Source organism: Rhipicephalus sanguineus, chromosome 5 (genome assembly GCF_013339695.2).
Source record: "Rhipicephalus sanguineus isolate Rsan-2018 chromosome 5, BIME_Rsan_1.4, whole genome shotgun sequence".
Classification (NCBI taxonomy): domain Eukaryota; kingdom Metazoa; phylum Arthropoda; class Arachnida; order Ixodida; family Ixodidae; genus Rhipicephalus; species Rhipicephalus sanguineus.
The window spans coordinates 3,189,761-3,211,645 of NC_051180.1; the positions used below are offsets into that span (position 1 = coordinate 3,189,761).

The 21,885-nt window shown below is 52.6% G+C and overlaps 1 protein-coding gene across 1 annotated transcript in view; it reads right to left on the reverse strand.

Annotated features, from left to right (window-relative positions):
* The window catches only part of LOC119393128 (peroxisomal biogenesis factor 19), a 120,944-nt gene that overhangs the window by 55,283 nt on the left and 43,776 nt on the right, over nucleotides 1-21,885 (reverse strand). Inside the window, exon 5 of the mRNA XM_037659952.2 lies at nucleotides 1,618-1,776. Coding sequence (XP_037515880.1) covers nucleotides 1,618-1,776 — 159 coding nt within the window. The remainder of the gene's footprint in view (nucleotides 1-1,617; nucleotides 1,777-21,885) is intronic.

Consider the following 21,885-nt stretch of genomic DNA (forward strand, 5'->3'; position numbering starts at 1 on the left):
CACAGCTACTTCATGCGCAATGAAACTGAGTTGAACGTTTCTACCATCGTTAAAAAAAAAAGAAGAAGAATCCTTTCTACTACGTGGCCAGACAACTCTGCTCATGTGGCCAGACAAAGCACTGGACGCGCGGGGCAAAACTGGATTTCCGGGAGATTTTCCTATGAGCCGTCCAACTGGGAGAAACGTTCAAAATCCGGAAGTCTCCCGGGTAACCCGGGAGACTTGGCAGGTATGTGCAAATAGCAAAATGTTGCATTCGAAGCTAATTCGAATATTAAAGCATAAAGGCAAATCGAATCGAATTTTTTACACGAATGTGTTTTATGCTGGGGTCCACCAAGACTTCACTGACATGCTGCACTCTGCACTTTTACTCTGCACTCTTTTAAAGAAAGTCTGTGTACAGTGATCGAGCTACCTTGTCTAAAATAGCGTGGGGTTGTGGTGACAGACGTTAACCTTTCGACAGGTCGAAGTTCACAAGGAGAATTGGATTTACGTGCATCATTTAGAAGCACTGCCATTTGATTTTACGGATTTTACGCTAATGAAACTGTTATAATTATTTGCTTGAAGTTTGATTACTTCGAATATTAGTAAAATTCCAGGTGAATCAAATTGAACAGCAAACACTATTACAAAGATATTTGAAAGTTGGAATATTCACACACTCCTAATCATTTATTTTTGTCAGTATGTGTAATGCCAGTGTTATGGCAAATTCAATTGGGAGAACAGGAGCACTCAAAAGCACGCTGAAAGTGCTTTCTTCAGAGCCGGCATGTTTCAGTGGCCGAACAGGAGTAGGAGCACTGTCATTCAGTGGTAGAGGAAGAGCGCTTTTGCGGCGCCAAGAGCAGCCAGGAGCAGATTGTAGTGCTCTCGCCTGAAAAGCGGAGTAGGCGCAGTACGAAGAGAGCCACGTGACTTTAAAACATCACATTCTCCTTATTTGTTTTAATTTTGCTACAGCTGGCAAGCGCGGCGGCAATGGTAGCAATCATGCGCTGGTTGACGCCACTGATGTTCTGCCGTTTGTACGGGTAGCGACGATGACGGCTACAAAGTATACACAGCTACGTTTGCAAGATGCGTCGTCGCACAAACGTACACTATGTAACTGCAAATTAGGATAATGGCACACATGCAACTGACCGATTTCACAAGCATTTTGCTGCTGTCCCGCAGAGAATGCCGAGGCTTCGAATGTTTTGATCACATGGTATATTTCTCCGTACTCGTCACCCTCTCAACTGCTCTCCGGAAGCGCGCTGCATTTCAGTGGCAGATCGAGTGGCCCTGCTCTCAGTGCTCAGCCCCCCACTCCTCACTGCACGACGCCCCTACTCCTGTTCTCTCAATGGAATTCGCCATTACTCAAAAGCCTGAAGCACCTCTGGTAGTGCTCTCGAGTGACTGCTTGTGAAAGCTGTTCTGTTTCGTCATTTCTTGCGTCTATTTCATTGGTACATGACTGTACCTTTAGACTTCAGTTGCCAAAGTAAGCAAGCAAAAAAAGATTTATTATGCAGGATTTTGACTATCGTACAATAACTGTGTGTCCTGTCGAAACACCATAAAGGGTGGGCCCAATTCATGGGCCCAATACATCACCTTGTCAACAATGTCCCTCAGTGCTGGGTAGAGAAGGTCTTTGGAGAGCAGGTTCTGCATCATGCCTTGCATCATGGTGACCAGACCGTCCCCTCCGCCACCTCCCTCAAGGCCCAGCGAGCCAACCAAGCGTGACAGTTCGTCCTCACTCGGAGGGTCCTGGACGATTGAATGCATTCACCATAAAGTACCAGAGAAAAAGAGAAAACTCCAACCAGAAATTTATTTTAGGATACCCGACGCTTCGAAGCCTGACCGGCTTCGTCTTCAGGGGTGAGACGACCCGAGACGCACGGCGCTTATATACGCCTTCTTGCCGATACTTGTCGCAAGCCTTGACAATAGAGGGAGGGCAAAGTCCCTGTGGTGCGGTTGATGTTTCCTGCTGTCGGTTGTATATGCCACGACTCGAGGAGGAGCCACCGGCGCAAGCTTGTGCCGGTGGCTCCTCCTTGAGCCGCTTTAACGGTCAGCCGCTTCAACAGAGTCAGCCACTTCAACGGGACCGCGTCGCTTACAAAGCTGCATTTGTGACAACTCTTCAACTGCTGGTAGTTCATCTTTAATCAGGGTAACTGCAGATATCACTCTGATTTGCGAGTAAATACACAACAGCAAGAAAATTCAGTGGCGATAGCCAACAGATAGAAACACATAGGAAAATATCTGGCATTTTCTTTCAAAGAGAGTCAAACGCAGAAACCAAGTCTGGGCTAAATTTCACGGGAGTGTAAAGCACACCTCAGTATCTTTAACTTCTAAAACAGTTGAAATCAAGATGGGGCAATTCCTGATTGTAACGTGAACTCAAAAAGGCATTAGAATAACAGAGAGCTGAGCTAGTTGGTAGGCATTCATTCCAAAAAGACAGGGCGTGCAAATACGGACACAAGAAGTCAGGACGCCACAAATGCGTTTGTGGTGTCCTGACTTCTTGTGTGCGTGTTTGCACGCCCTGTCTTTTTAGAATCAAAAAGGCAGTTTCTAATAAAAAATGTGCCAAAATCTGCATCTGTTTCAATCAAAATGAGCCGTATTCATTAAACCAGCGCTGTGTCAACAATCGTGACCAATACAACCAACATGGACTCATCCAATCTGTTTCATTTGTGTCCTAGTCGCTTTGCTATCATGTTTATGTTCCACAATTAGTTTTTCTAGGGTGATTTGGCACTTACTGAAGGACATCATGGGCAAAACTCGAACACACAGAGTAAGAGGCCGACTTTTGACTATCGAGTTTAGTGCTACAATATCATGTCCTTCTTTTGCTCCAAGACGGCATATTTGAAATAAAAGGCATATGAAATGAGGATACTGGGCACCAATCTATTCCTTGAAGAAGAAGAAGAAGTGATCCGAAACGGCACGGCATAGAACGACCTCACAAGAAGAAGAGCTGGAGCACTTTGCAAGGCCTTCAATAGATGCCAAGAGCAAGAAAACGCTGCCGACAGTCCAGAATAGCATGCCTTTTGCCAGGAAGAAACACTCGCTCTCCAAGTCCAGTCATCGCCATTACGCCCAGTCGCCGAAGGACAGGACCGACGGAAGCACAAGAATGATGTTAATTTTATAGCAATATATGGCTATACCGTACGTTCGAATCATTTCAGACTCCTTTTACGAGCTAATTCAAGCCCAAATGAAATGTTCCAAGCTAACTGCCAAATAAAATTTTACTCCTGAATACCGATGATAGTGGGCTACATAGATTTTAGCTGCAATATAGATTTGAGGTATTTAGGGGACAGGAACACACCGGCAAAAAATTGTTGGAGTAGGCCCGACCATATTGTCAGTAGCAAAAAAAAAAATGCGTTTTTCTCAGTTTCAGTTATAGTGCACTTGGCTCTTTTAGAAAAAAAAAAACGTCACATATATCTTGTGCGAACAGCGTTAATTAGCTTACAGGCCACGAATTTCAAAAATATTCTAGTTCGTGAAAAAATAAAAACAACAACTATGTGAACATCTTGTTCCTGTGCCCACCTGACATGCACTACATGTAAATATAACAAACCACCTACAAACGTAACAATTATAGCATCATACTACCATTCACAAAGTAACATATCGAGCTTTGCCAGTGCTTCAAGCCACCTAGTCCACTGTCTGTATGGCGTGACAACTGTAGCAAACAATACAAAGAATACCTAGTTTATTTTACATTTATATTTTGCTGCTAATACTTTCGAACGTGCTGCATTTATTTACGTTTTGGTTCAGTTATTATTGCCATAAAGATAAAACTACACTTCGGGATGAATGGGGTGAGTCAGAAGGAAAGGGATATTCCGTGGGGGGGGGGGGTAGACGTTTCGCTTGTGGTGGGAGGGTTCGAGCCGAGGCGGCCGAGGAGGCAGGCTGAAGCCCGAGGGCCGCAGAGTAAAACACACGCTCCAAGTCCCCAGCAGAAGTGCCCCGCTTATTGACAGTACGCCCTTTATATACTACATCCTACAGAGGGCACCTCATATTTGACTTGGCACTCGTGCCCTCTACATCTCCCCCCCCCCCTTTGGGTAAGTAACAGAAAGCAACCCCTCACTCTCAGGTATGCAACGTAATAAGAAATGTCTCGTGGCACGCTCTACAAGTTCAGCCGCACCGGTGGCCTAACACAACGTCCAGACCGAGTGCGCACAACAGACCCAGGCGGTCTTGAGGGTGTAGCTGGGGCAACCGGTGGCGATGCAACTGGTAGAGGAGTAAGTGCCCTGGGAGTTGGACTGCTGCACACAGGCTCTGGGTGAGTTGGAGTCTGTGGCAGGCTTTCGGATCCTTGTGTCCGTGGACTGGAGCTGCCGAGGTCTAGACCACCTGATGACGGAGACTGCTGCGGAACCAGATGTCTCCGGTTGCGGACAAGAGCACCTGCATCCGTCTGGACCACGTAGGGGCATGGACGCTGCGCTGGGCTTATGTCACGAGTAAAGGGGCTTGGGGCGCGTGCCGAACAGTGCAACGCGTCAATGGTGTGCACCCCCGCCACGTCGATGCAAGCCATTGGCCGGAGAAAGGCGCGTGCCACGCGACCCGAACTGAGGTGCGGAACCCCAGAGGAACAAGCGGGCATTGTTCGGTGGAGTCGTCGAGGAGCAAGGTGGTGCAAGCCAGCGTCGCACCCACGACGAGAGCAGCAGGGTGGAGTTCTGGAGGCAGCGTTGTGCATGTCCCGGGAGGGTGGCCGTCGACCTTGGTGCCCACCGAGCGAGGCTTCCCGGGCTTCCGGCAGCCTCATCACGCAGTTCTCGTGGCACCTGCGGCACTACCACAGCTCGACAAGACGACGGCGACCCACTGACAATCACCGGAGAGCCACGTCGACAGTTCGACCCGGTGGCACCAAGGGGAGGCCAGGAGTTAGGCCTAACTGAACGAGACAGATGTTCTCGACGAAGGGCCGGAGGATCGGCGACGAGGACGACTAGCAAGGCGGCGGATACGACGACGACCCCAAGACGTCGACAGCAGCTGCGATGACAGGGCAGGGCGTCGATCTTCGCATCGAATCGAGGCGACGGGAAACACGAACCGTAACACAGCCTCCTATATTTTCCTTGCCTGCCGGATGAGCGCGAAATGCCCGTCATCTATGGCGGCGCCACTTACGTAGGGTTAGGGTCCTTGTACTTGGCCTTTGAGATTGGCAACCGCGGCGCTTGCTAATCTCGGAGGCCATGCCCTGTATTGAAGGGAAGCGACAATCGTCGCCTGGCACTACGGCAGCCATGCCATGGAGCAGTTCAGCCGCAGCAGACAACTGAAGTAGCAGACGATTTTTAGGGGTGAAGCTCCTTAAAGCGGCACCCGTTCGTCCCCGTCGTAGTGCGTAACCAGTCTTAACGCTAGTACCAGATCTTGACCTCCAAGGTGGTGCCGGTGGGAGATTTCTCCTGTGAGTTGTTGAACAATAAAAAATTCGCAGCGTGCGCGTTAACTAAAAGCCAAATTCTTCTGTCTCTCATTCCCCATTAGCAGCCATTGGCATGTTCCAGTAGGAAACGTTAGTAGAAGTAGAAGTGTAAGTGTTAGCTAAAAGCCGACTTCTTCTGTCTCTCATTTCCATTAGCAGCCATTGTTTACCTCCAAGGTAGTGCCTGGTGAGATTTCTCCTGTGCGTGATTAAACAATAAAAATTTTGTTCAAAACGCCGTTGATTGATGAAATAAACCAACGAAAGACGCCAGATGTTTTCTAAAAGCAAAACGAAAAGACGCCAGATGTTTCTAAAGCAAAACGAAAAGACGCCAGCTGCTAAACGAAAGACGCCAGATGTTTCTCCTCTCCTACGGTCCCACCCCCCCTACCTTGCCTCGCGGCGCAGCGGCGCCGACGCAGGCAGCGTCGCGGCAGCGCCTTCATTGAAAAAACCGACCGCTCGCGCTGCACAACCGTTCACTGACCACCCCGTATATATAGGCACTGGATTATGACCTCCAAGGTAGTGCCTGTGTGAGATTTCTCCTGTGCGTGATTAAACAATGAAAATTCACAGCGTACATGCAAAATTGAAGTGATCTGCAAGTCGTCATAACTCTCATCGAACCTTTAGTATAAACGCGCCCGATCTCACGTCGGTGATGATGTACTGGGCAGAATTCACGGAAGATTCACGGTTTACCGATGAACCTCCGCAGCTTCGCCCACTCATCATCATTCACACCGTGGATATGCTGTGATTTTTTTTTTTAAACCGCAGAAGCGATGAAACGACGTTGTGAATGTTTTACTGTTTTCTAAATTAATAATACAGTAAATTATAATTGCGTTTATGCCTTTTTAAAACTTTTTAGGTTATTTTTGTTGCATATAAGATCCAAAAACGTAAAAACTGATTTGAAGACAACCCTACGTAAGTGGCGCCACCACCGCAGTTCCGACGACGGCCGCTTCTCACGTGACCGCCGATAATCCGGCAGGCAAAGCTGTGACCGTAAGAACGCTCGATTCGCGTAGCGAGACTGAGGCGCCATAGTGGCCAGACTTTGGAGTCCGGAGGAGTTAAGCATAGCTTGTAGGCTTTGCTATTTGTGGTTAGTGATTGCGCGCTATAGCGTCACCTTTCTAATGTTACTTTTTGATGTAAATGTTTTGGTGTGAGAATTTTTGTTTGCCGTGTTGTGTGATAAAAATTTGTGTGCAGTGACGCCACGATCTCCGGCCTCGCTCATTCTCCCAACTTCATCACATATTGCAAGCGCTCCCGAGATACGTGACAGCTTAAGGTCCCTCTATTTTTCAAAGGTAGCGCGAACCATTGTCCGAAAAAGAAAGGGAGAATTTCCTACGCGCCCTCTTCGTCTCTCCTCTCTTATTCGCCCTTTTGTGCTCCCCTATTGGACCGGGCCCTACACGTGACCAGTTATCCCCGATGACCCCTCTACCTCTTGCTCTGGCACTGGAAAACGACGCCATTATTGGGCGTAGAAACACCGCCGCACGTGCGCGCTGTACGTGAGCTCAGGCTTCTTACAGCTTTTTACAGTTTGCAAGACGCCATCAGCTGCAGCGAGAAGCCAACTTGTTGCGCAGTTGGCTGCTCGAACAGCATTGTCAAGGGTGACAAGCTTTTTGCTGTTCCTCGTAGAAAGGAAAACCTCAAACAGCGAGCGATATGGCTCGATTTTATCGGGAGAAAGAACTTCGATTGCCAGGACGGGAGGCAGGACCACACGATCCTCACAGGGTCTTACAATATCATTAAACACGCAAAAAGACCGAACCTTAGAAGACTCAGGGTTGCTCTGGGCATAGCCAGGCGGCCTCCGTCACGCGTGTCCCACATTTCGGCAAGAAAGGAAACAGGTCCTGGATTTCTCCTCTCTCAAACGCACTGTCTCTCCACCTAACCTATTCTAACACCGTGGTCACTACATATGACGAGGGAAACAACCTGATGGAACTCGCTGCAGACGACCCATATCTCAACTGCCGTAACAAGCAGAAAGTCTATTATGTGCAGAAAAAAGTAGCACGCATGTCGCACACTGAGTTTGCGAATCTCACTAGCAAGATTCTACTCGTGCCAGGGAAACCCTTCAAGCTTACCTCAACGCCATCGACAGTTTGATAAACAGAGCAGTGGGGACTCTACGAACGGGAATCGCTGGGTGCCTGTGCTACGCACTCCCTCAGGTTTCACAGCTACATTTGGCGCAGGGTTTAGAACTACACCAATCGCTACACAATTTATTTTCTTTTTTGCAACATTTACCGTCTGCATTGTAGAGTTGTGCATGTGGCTCTTGTGGGAGTGGCAATCATTGATGCAATAGCTGCTGTTAGCAGTTTGATGATGATGATGATGATATATGGTGGTTAGTGACGCAGGGGCCATTGTTGGCCAAAGAGCACCAAGGCACTAGTTAGAGACAGACAGACAGACAATGAACTTTATTAAGATAGTCCTGAGGAGCACCGCAGCCGTTCAGGGCGGCAGCGCCGCGGGCCGCTCCCACGTGGGGACGGGGAGGCCAAGCCTCACCGCCGCGTCGTGGGCCCTCTGGACGGCCCTTAATTGGTGTAGTAGATTCGAGCTCCTTAGCTCGGAGCACCACTCTTCTTCAGTGAGGCGTTGAGGGCCCCGTACGGAGGGACACCGCCAGAGCATAGTTAGAGAGTGATAAATGATAATGTAAAATGGCTGTATAGGGGCCTAAAATCTTGTGCACTAAAGGTGTATAAAACATATATAATTAGTGAAATCATGACTGTGAGGTGAAAGTTCAATGATTAAAAACGCTGCGTTGAGAAGAGCTATAAGGTGGGCTAGTTGGTGTTGATTCATCTTCAAAGGTGCGCTTAGTGAACACAAACGACACAAACGAAAAAGTACAGGACATAAGGCAACGAGCGCAATATGCGCTCGTTGCCTTATGTCCTGTACTTTTTCGTTTGTGTCGTTTGTGTTCACTAAGCGCACCTTTGAAGATGAAAACGGTGCCATTGATGAAAATGTGTTGAATGCCGATACCATACGAGACCACTACTGCCTCACAAGAACCCTTCCAAGCAAGGGCCCACAGGATAGTGCGTTCAGAATATCCCCTGTGGAAATGACTTTCAATGTGGCAGTGCCTTTTAAAAAGTTTACACAGATTGTTGATTAATGAGCAGTTCATGACCTAAAAACATTGCAGGATGAAATGGGATATTCTCACGGTATGCTTCAAAAAAGTGCCATTTTCGTTCCAGCCCTATCTCGCAACATTGTAGCAGGACGTGAAGCACAGTTAGAGTGTACTAGATAGGGGTAGTGGGACGAGGGCGAGCTCTCCGGTGAGGCCATTTGCATCGACGATGGAAGATGGCGCCACTGCGACTTTCACCTGGGCGCCGCAAGTGCGCTGGGCTGGCTGCCTACGAACCTATTCGTGCACGCCCGCTCTTATCCAGTTTTTTTAAGTAAATCCGCGTACTTCATTAACAAATCTGTCGGCAAAAACTGCTTATTGTATACTGTGAAAAATTCTGTGAATTACGGCTGCTTATTGCATTTGAAAACAAGTAGGAATATTTTATTTACAACAGGACACATCGACAGCAAATGTGTGTGAACGAGTTGAAGGCTCATGAACTTGCGCACACTTTTTAGCTAAGTAGTCCTGCTCAGTTTAATGTGCTTGGCCCTCCGACGCTTAGTGCTGTTAGCACTGTTGAGGCCTTTAACCAAAAGGTGCAGGCGCGTAAGAACATAAAAATTGGACCATCTCCCCGAAGGGAACGCTGATGGGATGCGAAGCAGCAGCGTTGCGCACGGGTGGCGTCATGGGTTGAACGGCGCTAACGCGGGAGCTGCGGTGAGCGCTGGAAGATTCGTTTGAAGCGAAACTCGCTGTAGCGTTTACTGGTGTAAACGTTCGTTTGAAACGCGGACACGGGAGGCGAGCGGGCGTTCGAGCCGGCAGCTGCGGCGCTCCGGCGGGTGAGGGAGAGAGTGACGTACGCGCGCACCTGCGAGGGAAGCGTGCAAGGGGTGCGTGACGTCAATGCCCAGCTGCGGCGTGACCTACTTGGCACCGCTCCAACACCTGCGCCGAGGGAAGCGCGTTGCCTCGCGTTTGCGGACGGACGGACAGCGTTACACAGGCTAGTCAAACAGCTGCTACGCATCTAAAAAAAATTGGCGAAGCTTGCACTAAGCCACGCAAGGCTTGAAACAACGAAACTGGACGCCCGTCCTGTGTACTTCCCTTCGTCCGTGTTTTTTCGTGCAGCCCTGCTATATGTCTTCAAGAATGGTACATGTGTTCAAGTCGTGGAATTTACCCAATTTCTGTGGCACATACCAGTTTATAATTTCTTGGGCTAGCTGTTGCCTTCATAATTTTCAGTGGGCCAGTGGTGCGTATGGTGAGATTTATCCAATTTCTGTGGCACATACCCATTTTTGATGATGATAGTTTTCTGGCAGGCCGAACACACAAATTACGGCTAGCTTAAACAGCTTCGCTGTTAAAAGGAACAACTTTGACACTACTTTCCTCACTGTGAAATGTACAGCCCACGATGTTGCAAGGAAGAAAGTTCTTGCTTGCAAGGGCCACAACATCAGATATGCTGTTTCTTTGAAGCTTGTTGACACTAAAACATTCTGTGAATAGATCCTCAACTGTAGAGACGGAAGTATGAAGCTCCTTTGATGGATATAGAAGACCGCCCCAGTCACAGTGTTCTGTGAACCCTGACGGGATTTCTCCGCTGCCGCACTTGGATTTAGAAGAAGGGCCTTGCATGATGAACAGTCACACTTCAAAACACATTTCCTGGCTACATAACCCGCCATGTAGTAGACCAGTCGTGAGTCACTCTTTTCCACAACTAAAGACAAGTGGTGACTGCAAGAAGCTGGGGTTAAAACCAAACATTTCTGTGCTTCATCCAACTCGCCCTGCGCGAGCAGTTATTTTCTTAGGTGTGACGCCTGCGTTTGCCCTGTCATGCACATTGAGCAGTCACCTGACGGTGTGGGGAGTTTCATTGGCCCCACCAACACTTCTGGCAATACTGTATATTGAAAGGCAACCTTGCAAGTGACGCATCTCGTTGTAGGCGCTGCGCTTTTTCATGTTGTCGTTGATGTCTTGAGGCGATGGCCTTTTCCTCACGGACCGTTCGCGTACAGGCTTTTTCGAGCGGTAAGCGGGAAGGTTTGTTAAAATTATCGGCACCGCTTCTAGTGGAAACGAGGGTTTCCCACATGGCACGCACATCTCTTTCCCATCGATAACATGGACATAGTCCCTCAATATATACGTTGCTTCAAAATGAAGTTCGCAGACAGCGTCAGTCGCTTTTGTCTGCACGACGAAGATTCCACTCCCACACTCGGTGACGCTAGATGTCTTCGGGCACACCAAACAAAGACAGTTTAGGGACATTTTTCACACCACTGTATCCTGTCTTGCAACCAGGAGCAGAACAGTCATTTCTGCGACGTGGTTTGCTCATCTTGCGAGCCTTTCACTCAGGAAACAGCACACAAGCGCGATAACGCCAAAAAGTTCTGCAGAACATGTCGAGGTGCGCCAAACATTCAAACTGACCGCGCCGGCATGCGCGCCGGCATACGCGCCGCCAGTGCCAGGTGCCAGGTGAAAGGCACAGAAACGCCGCCACGCGGCAGGTTGGAATTTCTGTACTTTGAGGTTCACTGCGCGCCACTGCCGCCGGCTCTCCCTCGCCCCACTACCCCTATCTAGTACACTATAGCACAGTGAGTGCCTCCCCACATCTACCACAGGTACGAGGTACAGTATCAGACAAGAGATGACTATGCGTGCCATAAGTGTATCATATTCTTAGTCTGGTGAATATTACCTCAGTTCGCCTAGATTTTGTAGTGGATGGCCAGTTAACAATTCTTGGCTTAATTAGATGAAGCTTGTTTTGAGTCTGGGCATCCCACAAGTGTTCCCACAAGTGTTGCCAGTACATTCCGAGGCTTTTCCATAAATAAGGCTTCATATCCACTGCAGGGACAGTCATGGACAAAATGGCAGTGTCTAGATGGAAGGATGTGGCCAACTGGTTGGCCAGTACATTGCCTTCGATGTCTCTGTGCCCTGGCACCCAGCATATGACGATCTGCTGCTTGGAAACACGAGTGGTGCACAAAGTGGAATAAAGCAATACAATCACAAGATTCTTGTGCTTTTTGAGAGATTTCAAGTCTTCTACTATGCTTAAAGAGTGTGAATATGACCGCCCTAGGCATATTTCATTCGTTAATGTGTTTAACAGCTGCCAGTATCATATAGGCTTTGGCTGTACAGATGCTTGTTTCTGGGTGCCAAACTCTCGCATCAGGAATAGATGGGCCGACCGCTGCGTAGGATATGCCATCGTGAGATGTGCCTGGTCTCGCAGAATGATAAACTATGGCCCCGTAATCTAGGCGTGTGTGTATAAGGCTTTTTATATAAATATATGAGGCCCTTTTTGTCACTACCTCAGGTAATGCGTGAAAGTACCTTTAAAGTGTTCATTGTTTTCATGCGCTTGTTTCTAAGAGACTTAATGTGTGGTACAAAAGTGAGCTTTGCATCCCGAATCGGGCCTATGTATGCTCCGCCTCTAAAGGTAATTGCTGAACATGTAGGTCAATTTCGGGATTTGGGTGGAAGCCTCACTTTACAGAAAAGAGAACACAGTAGCTCTTTTGTGGATTTAACCTGACCCGTTCTCATCTGCCCATTTGGACACATTGTTCAAACCGAGCTGGACCTGCCACTCACGAATTGAGAGATTGAATGATTTAAATGCTATCCAGATATCATCAACACATGTAGAATAAAACATAGTTCGTGGGATACAAAGATGCAACAAGTTAATTTTTATAATGAAAAGTGTGCAACTGAGGACACCACCTTGTGGTACTCGCTGTGGTTCGATCAGCAAATGATCAAAACAGTTACATGAAGCAACTAGCCCCAGTCATCGCCTTACCAACACTGCAACCACAAATGTCGTTGCCCTGACATCCAACTTGTATGAGGTCTTTTTCCTAAGCACTTTGATGCCCCGGCGTGGATCTGTGGTAGAATAAGTGATTGTCATGCAGAATGCTTGAGTTCGATACTGGCTCGAGCTGTGATTTTTATTTTTTGCTTCCATCGGGATCTTTCGTTCATCGACAACACCGTTGATGCCGGCATCGGATTTCCTGCAGCATGGGCTCCTTAATGCTATCACATTACGATTTCCAATGTCTATTCTGTCACTGATTTGATACAGACTGTGAATCACCTGTGGCACATAACTGTATACCATGGGCCGTGTTATGTGGGTATGTGCCATACGTGACAGGTGGAAAGGGTTTCATGACGCACGTGACACGTGTCACGTTATTCAAGTCATGACCTGCAAATTGTGTTCCTCACACACTCACTGCCTCCTATGCCAATTTTGGTACGTTACCTATTTACACGATTGTAGGTCGACCAATTAATGCCATTGTAAATAAATTTGAAATCCTAAGTTGGGGGTCGACTTACAATCGAAACTGGGACTAGTAGCGCCAGTTACGGTGGGACAAACAAACATTACGGATGCTGTGGCATGGTTGTGACATTTCGTCCACATTCCAGCTAACGTGCACCGGATCCAAAATCACCAGCGGCGGCACGCCGATGTTTCCACCTCCGGCGGCGGCGCGTGAACGAAGTGGGGTTCATCGGACCGGCGCGGCGCGGAGAGGGGTGCATCGAACCGGCGCGGTGCGGAGGGTGGTTCATCGGACCGGCGCGGCGCAGAGGGTGGGGGGTGGGTTGGGGGGGAGGCAAAGCAGTGAATGCGATAAGTACACGCAGTAATGTTACATGAACGAGGGCTAGCAGCTTACTCTTTTTCCTCCGATCTCACTTAACTCTACAAAACGGTGGTGTATGGCAATACGGCCACTCCCGGGAGAGAAGCGGTTTTCGGTCAGTTTGTCGTATCAGTGGTCCGAGCGCGAAGCAGTGAGATCACAGCGCGTAGAAGGTATACGAGCCATTCGCTAGGGGATGTCTGCCGAAATAGCGCGCGTGCCAGCGCTCTCTACCGCACCCTTATAGTCAAAGTTGTGGGGATTCGAGGCACGCCCGTAGCCTTTGCGCGGGGGTTTGCCGTCTGCTAACCCGTTTTCTCCCCGTTCCCTCCCGCGGCGGCAATGTGACGCCATCTTGCGCCATGCGCCGCCGGGTTCTCGTGGTGGCGCTGTACGCGATCTCGGAATTCGCGAGATTCGGTGCACGCTGGGACGGCTCTCGCTCTCTGTCTCCTGGGCCAGCGAACGGTGAGGTCACGTTTTCCTTGCGCTCCGACGTCCCCATTGGGAATCGCCGGACTGTAGCCTGCCTGGGTGCCTTGGCATCCTTGGCGGGCGTGTCTACCGTTGCGCTAGCTTCTGTTCCGTACACTAAGCCAAAGGCGGTGCCAAGTGTTCGTGCGTGGTCGTACCACGCTGAGCCGCACTTGCCGGAGGCCCACGTGTGCGGTGATTTGCCCTAACTCTCGCGACCAGGCCCAGTGGTCATTGCGAGAGTGCGCAGCATAGCCGCTCAGGACCGTTTCCCGAGCGGCGCGTCAAAGCTCGCCATTGCGAGCTGCGACGTGCTTCGCGGAACCCCTTTGTGTATTCCGTCCGCCTGCGGGGGCCCTTTGCTCCCCGCTTCCCGGGAGCGGACGTGGTGCTTCGTTGGGGTGCCGCCGAAAGGCAAATAAAGAGTTTGTGTGTTGTATTAAATCGAACACTGTGTTTCTATCGCGCGGCACTCGGCGCCCTTCTTAGCTGAACGCGCGCGGAGCGGTGCGCGTACGTAAACAGGCAACGGCACACGCGGCCCTGTGGCTCGCTAAGCCTGAACCCGCGGTGGTCTCTACTCCGGTGAGTTTTGAGGCTACCACACTGGCGCCCAACGCGGTATCAAAGGCTCATTAAGCCTTTGATTAGACTTAGCCGAGTCAGCACGCCTTTGCGAATCAGGCTCGCCGTGTTACCCGCGTTATGTCTGCTAGGCGTGAGTTTTGTCCGCTGTCGTTTTTAGCAGATACCGCTTTGCTCGAGAACAGGGCCAGTGCCCCCTTCGGGCAGAATCCAGCACCCTCCCCGGTCACAACCCCCAGTGGGGATGACGCGAGGCGCTACGTACCAGCTCCCAGTGGAAATGTAGCGTGTTTTGGGAACGGGGCCATAGCCCAACCCGAACAGTGCACACGGGCAAATTGGACTGTTACTGCTCCCTTTGGAATGCACGGCAGTTCCATGTCACATCGCTCCCATTCGGCTTCCAGCGGAGCTCACGGAGCGCAGTTCGGAAACGCGGCCACAGCCGTTGCCGACTTTTGCCCAATGGCTGCTATGCAAGCAAGCAGCCAAGCTCACTTCGAGCACGCGTCTGTACCGCTAGCCGCAAGCGGCTTAGCCAGGTCACGTAAAGCTGCCTCAACTGGCGGCTGTGAACAACAGGCGCTCCCCGAGAACGGTGCAACGGCCGGTATCCCCTTTGAATCCGCGCCGCTTATCGAGCTCAAAGACAGTTCCCCATCGCTCGACCGCGCCGTTAATGCACCGACAGCTTCCTTTGAAGCGGGTGCACAGACGCTGCTGCAAAATGCCACCCAAATGATTTAGGCCCTCGCGGGGGCAGTCCAAACGCTTTCGGCCGTTCCGAAACGCACTCATCCCGCTGTCATGTTGGCTGTTCCGACCTACAGCGGGTACGGTGATCTGCAAAGTGCACGCGATTACCTGGACTCCCTCACACGTTACCAGAGAGCCATGGGTCTCGACGATCAGGATGTGCTCAGACGCGTCGTCCCGGCTGCACTGACTGACACGGCGGCGAGGTGGTATCGGCTTTCAGGCCACCGAGCAGCAACCCTCGATGAGTTCCACGCGGCCTTCCTGCGCGAATTCTTACCCGCTGACTACGAGAGTAGGATGCGGCGCGAGCTCGAGCTCCGCACACAAGCTCCTGATGAGTCGCTTCAGGAGTACGCGCGCGATGGACGACCTTTTCTCTATCGCCGAGCCCAGAGCCTCGAACGAGGAGCGCGTCGAACGGGTGATCAGGCAGGCACATCCGACCTTTTCGGCGTACCTGCGCGGCAGCCGCTTCCGAGATTTAGAGGAATTGGCCGCCGAGGCTAAGCGCATTCAAGGCGACATTCTCGCCGCGCGTGCCTATCGCCCGCCGCCACCAGCCAGCGAGGCCCTTGAGCCGCGCTGCGCGTGGGGAGGGGCCCTTCCCCAACGGCAACAGCCCGCCGGAGCTGCCTTTGCGGCTACCGCTGCAAGCGGGCGCAGTTGGGAAGTGAGCGATCGCGCGTTAGATCCCTACACGTACGGGAGGCGCGCAGCCTGTGCTGCACCGCAACTCGACACGCGCGAACAGGGACGCAATCCGCCCCAACGCATCGCTGAGGGTGGCGCTCGTCATAACAGATCCTTTGATCAGGAGGCGAAACGACCCCGGCAGCTCGAAGCTGCTCCGTCTCGGGAAAGGGACCGCGATGGAGTGCGCTGTTTCCGCTGCCGTGAACGAGGGCACATAGCGAGGGAGTGCAACGTGTCAAGGGAAACGGAAGCGCGGGTCGCTCGTGAAGGCACGAGTGACCGAACCCTTGCTTTTACCCTCTGCGTACCGGGCAGACAGTCTTGCTGGTGCGCACGCGCCATTTATTTCGGTCACCATTGCCGGCCGTGAATTCTCGGCGTTGCTGGACACGGGCGCAAGCGCTTCGTTGTTTGGCGAACAGGTGTTGTCCCACTTGCAGAAGCACTCTGTGCGCTTGCGGGACAGCCGAACGACATTCACCCTCGCGAAAGGCGTGGCCCAGTCGGCTGGCGCCGCAATGTTGACTGTCACATAGGGAGATCGAAGGAGACGCACGCGTTTCGTTCATCTTCCAGGGCTCAGCGTCCCTGTGATTCTCGGTCGGGACTTCCTCCTAAAAACCGGTATCGTTGTGGACATCGCGAATGGTGGCTATCGCGACGGACCTTTTTCCCAGCTCAAGCCGTTCATCAGCCCGCCGGCGTATACAAATGCCTGTGCAGTAGAGGCGTCGGAACCGTGTCGCGTGCAAAGTTCGGGGGCAGGCCCCTGCGCTATGCGCTCGTCGGCTCAAAATCCCCATCGGGATCGAGCGGCACGACACGCAGAGGCTCCACATCCCTTGACCGCCTGTGCGACTCATTTGGATGATACACAGAAGGCTCGTTTGTCGGCACTGTTACGCGAGTACGACGAGCTCTTCACCGATCAGCCGGGCTGTACTGAGTTGGTGAGCCACGCGATCGAAACTGGCGACGCGCTTCCTTTGAAGTGTAACCCCAGGCCCGTCAGCCTGGCCAAGAGGCAGGTTATTGACGGCTTGCTGGACGATATGCTTTCAGCTGGCATCGTTCGCCGTTCGTCCAGCGCCTGGGCGTCTCCAATTGTGTTGGTGCCTAAGAAAGACGGCAGTCTTTCTTAGGAACCAACATCGCCTGTGCGTAGACTACCGCCGTCTGAACTCGTAAGGATGCCTATCCACTCCCCACGATTAGCTCCATCGTAGGAAACCTCGGCACTGCGCGGTACTTCACCACGTTAGATGCCTCCAAAGGTTACCTACAGGTCCGGATGGATGAGGGTGACCGGTGCAAGACCGCGTTCACCTCCCACAGAGGGTTGTTTGAGTTCACTCGTATGCCCTTTGGTCTTTGTAATGCTCCTGCGACTTTTCAGAGACTCATGGACCGCGTCCTCGGGGAAGCAAAGTGGTCATACTGCATGCGCTACCTCGACGACGTCGTGATTTATTCACAAACCTTCGAAGAGCACTTGGCCCATGTTGCCGATGTGCTCGGGAGGGTGAGGGCTGCCGGGATGACGTTAAATCCCGCGAAAGCCCAATTAGCGCAGACTCGAAGTTCAGTTACTTGGGTTTACGCTGGGCGAAGGCTCCATTGAGCCAGACCGGGAGAAACTTCGAGCAATCCTCGATTTCCCCGCGCCCAAGGACGTACGCGGCCTGCGCCGCTTTCTTGGAATGGCCAACTTTTACCGGTCGTTCATTCCGTCCTGTGCCCGAGTGCAGGCGCCCTTGACCAAGCTCTTGGGTAAGTCTGCGGTGTGGCGATGGGGACCTGAGCAGCAAGAGGCGTTTTGCCATCTGTCTAGCGCCATTGCGGAGACAGCGCAGCTCAAGCTCCCCGACCTGACCAGACCGTTTGTTGTCCAGACTGACGCGAGTGATCTGGGATTAGGAGCAGTTCTCCTACAGGAATACGATGGCGTGTTGCAGCCGCTGGCCTTTGCCAACCGCTCGCTGATACCCGCGGAGAAGAATTATTCCGTGACTGAGAGGGAGTGTCTCGCCATCGTGTTTGCACTGCGTAAGTTTGACGTCTACCTGGATGGGACGAAGTTCGTGGTGCAAACAGATCACAGCGCGCTAAGCTGGCTGATGCGGCTCCGTGAGCCTGCGGGCAGGCTGGCGCACTGGGCTCTCTTAATACAGCATTATGACTTTTCAGTGCAGTATCGGAGGGGGAGCACTAACGTGGTAGCTGACGCGCTATCCCGTGCCCCAGTGTCTACCGGGAGCCTGGATCCCGGTGCGACAACCGCTAGCGGTGCCTTTGCGCAAGCAAGCGTCGGGGGCGAAACGGCGGCCGAGCTGCCGAGCGGAGAGAAGGGTGAGTGCGCCGACGAGCGAACACTTTCCGCGGGCCAGGCAAGCAGTGCTCCGCGAAGCGGGCGAGAGGGGGAGCTACTCGTAAGCGAACCCTAAAGCCCCGCGAACCCATGACGCCGACGCAAGCGGCAGCGATGGCTGCAGTCCTGAGTGGGAACGATACCAGGCTCCCCTTTGGGAGAATGGGAATCGCTTTCAGCAGGCAAGAGCTACTGAAGGCCCAGCAAGATGATCCGTTTTGTCGCGAGTTGAGCGACGGTCTCAGGGAGACGAAGCGCCGTGACGCTGCTGGTAGTGCGGCGGGCGCAGGGGGACGGGAACCGGCGTGTGTCGCTGGGTCCCCCGCGGATACATACTTGCTGGACCATGACGGGCTCCTGCTGAAATACATAGCCACCGATGAGGAAGGAGTCTGTGGACCCGTTTAAGGTGGTTATGCCCAAAAGTCTGAGAGCCGCACTGTTGCGATCCTCTCACGACGAACCCATGGCCGGTCACCTGAGTGGCTCCAAAGTTTTTGCAAAACTGAGCAAGACTGTGACCTGGCTTGGCATGAAGCGTGACATTTTCCGCTATTGCCACTCCTGCCATGTCTGTCAAACGGTGAAATCAAGGGGTGGCAAGCCGCCCGGCCTGATGAAACCGATTGTCAGTGAGCGTCCGTGGCAAGTAGCCACCTGCGATCTAATGGGGCCGTTCCCCAGGAGTAAGCAGGGGTTCATACACCTGATGGTAGTCGTTGATCAGTTTTCTAAATGGGTGGAGTTGTTTCCGCTTCGGAAGGTGACAGCGCGAGCGGTGCTTGAGAGGCTGCAGGAAGTGTTTTGCCGGTTCGGCTTTCCGGAAAGGCTCATCACTGACAACGCGTCGTATTTCACCGCTCGGGTGTTTGGTGATACGTGCCGTTCCCTAGGAATTAATCACTGTACCACTTCGCCCTACCATCCCCAGTCCAATTTGACGGAGCAAACCAATCGTACGCTCAAACCGATGTTGGCAGCCTTTGCCGAAAGTCAAAAAGACTGGGCAGACCATTTGAGTGAGCTCGCGTTCGCAATCCGAACCTCCGAGAGTCGCTCTACTGGTTTCTCTCCTGCTTTCCTCAACTTCGGAAGGGAGTTGGCAAATCCGGTGACCAGTGTCACGCAATGCCAGCTCGGAGACGAGGAAGCACCAGCAGACTGTTCTGCTTACGCATCAAAGCTTCGGGACAGGCTTTGTCGAGCTCTCAGTAGAGCAAGGCAGTTTGGCATCGGCCAGGGCGGCGCAGAAGGCCCAGTAGGACCGGAAACATCGCCATCTTTCATTTAAGGTAGGTGATCTTGTCCTGAAACGCAACCACGCTCTTAGCGACGCGAGCAAGGGGTTCTCAGCCTCGCTCGCTCCTAAGTGGCTTGGTCCGTACCGAGTGGAGATAGCTTGGACTCCGCTCGCGTACTTGCTGAAAGATCCCCTTTCGGGAAAACTCAGCCGTGCCCACATCGCAGACCTGAAAGCCTTTGCGTCGAGGTCTGACGAGCTCGCGCCAGCGCCCAGTGGCATTGCGCGCAAGCGACGGGGCACACCCGGGACGGCGGACCGCATTCGGACCACGCACCGGTATAACCTGAGGAAGCGGTCACCTTAGTGATTCCGCGCCGGACGGCGGACTTATTTCCGCAACCGAAGGCCCTCACCTTACTGTCTAACCTCAGTAGGCTAGCTTCTTTACAGCCAGTGCTCGCAAAGAAGTCGGCCCCCGCCCAGTTTGCTGCTATTTTGTTTGTTTGAGTGTTCATTTTATACTTGATGTGTTTCTCGTATCTTTTTTTCGCATACTGAGTGTCATTTTGTTTTGTTTACTTTTTCGCCATGTTTTTTTTTTCTTTTGCCTGCGGAAGGGGTCGTGGACACTGGCACTTATGTGGGGGGGAGAGGTACGAAGGACGCTACGCGCCTTCCATGGCGTGGCGCGTTGGGAGAAGCCCGCCTTCGGAGTTGTGTGTGCGTGTGTGAGTACGTGCGTGGTGGATCTGTGCGTGCCCTGGAAGTGTGCGGCGTGGTGACGACACTATAGGAAACCACCTTCACCCTAACGCCGTGGACCCTGGAGGTGTTCGGGAACCCGCTGACGTCAGGCGGACCGCCTGGCTGTGTCCTTGTCTCGGCCGTCGCCGAGAAGCCTTGCTGCCGTTTGCCTCACGGCTGCTGCGCGAGGCTAGCTGACATGGCAGCTGCGCCCGGCTCTCTGCCGACGCCGGGACGCCTTGCAGCCAATTTGGTATGGCGTCAGGATTACAGCAGAAGGACCGGCTGTCCCAGCGAGGTCTTTAGTCATCCAGCCTGGAATTCGGGACCTCCGAACCACCACCGAAGCGGCGTTCGTCGGACTCGAGGGTCTGTCGTCGACTATATCGACGAGCCGAAGGTGAGCCCGTTCCGGGCATGCGGACATCAAATAGGCCTCTTGCCTCGCACTCTGGCCAACAACATTACGCGCCGCCTCCTCTCCGCGCCGTGGACGCTCTCCCGTGTGAGCATCACGAACACTCGTCTTAATTTTCTTTTACCCCCTTCCGTAGCACCATATTGTATAGTATAGTGTATTTTCAAGTGTATTGTTTTTTTTTTTAGCAGCATTTGCAGGGCTGGGCTGAGGTTAGTTGTGGCTCAGTTCATGTCGTCTTTGCATGCATGAGCGACGACCGGCTAAGGAGAGGAGGATGTGGGGATTCGAGGCACGCCCGTAGCCTTTGCGCAGGGGTTTGCCGTCTGCTAACCCGTTTTCTCCCCGTTCCCTCCCGCGGCGGCAATGTGGCGCCATCTTGCGCCATGCGCCGCCGGGTTCTCGTGGTGGCGCTGTACGCGATCTCGGAATTCGCGAGATTCGGTGCACGCTGGGACGGCTTTAGCTCTCTGAGACTCTGTCTCCTGGGCCAGCGAACGGTGAGGTCACGTTTTCCTTGTGCTCCGACGTCCCCATTGGGAATCGCCGGACTGTAGCTTGCCTGGGTGCCTTGGCATCCTTGGCGGGCGTGTCTACCGTTGCGCTAGCTTCTGTTCCGTACACTAAGCCAAAGGCGGTGCCAAGTGTTCGTGCGTGGTCGTACCACGCTGAGCCGCACTTGCCGGAGGCCCACGTGTGCGGAGATTTGCCCTAACTCTCGCGACCAGGCCCAGTGGTCATTGCGAGAGTGCGCAGCATAGCCGCTCAGGACCGTTTCCCGAGCGGCGCGTCAAAGCTCGCCATTGCGAGCTGCGACGTGCTTCGCGGAACCCCTTTGTGTATTCCGTCCGCCTGCGGGGGCCCTTTGCTCCCCGCTTCCCGGGAGCGGACGTGGTGCTTCGTTGGGGTGCCGCCGAAAGGCAAATAAAGTGTTTGTGTGTTGTATTTGGTCGAACACTGTGTTTCTGTCGCGCGGCGTTCGGCGCCCTTGTTAGCCGAACGCGCGCGGAGCGGTGCGCGTACGTAAACAGGCAACGGCACACGCGGCCCTGTGGCTCGCTAAGCCTGAACCCGCGGTGGTCTCTACTCCGGTGAGTTTTGAGGCTACCACAAAGTTCACAGTTGCTGCTCGGGTTACGCAGTCCCTCTCCCCAGACATCCCTTCCTGC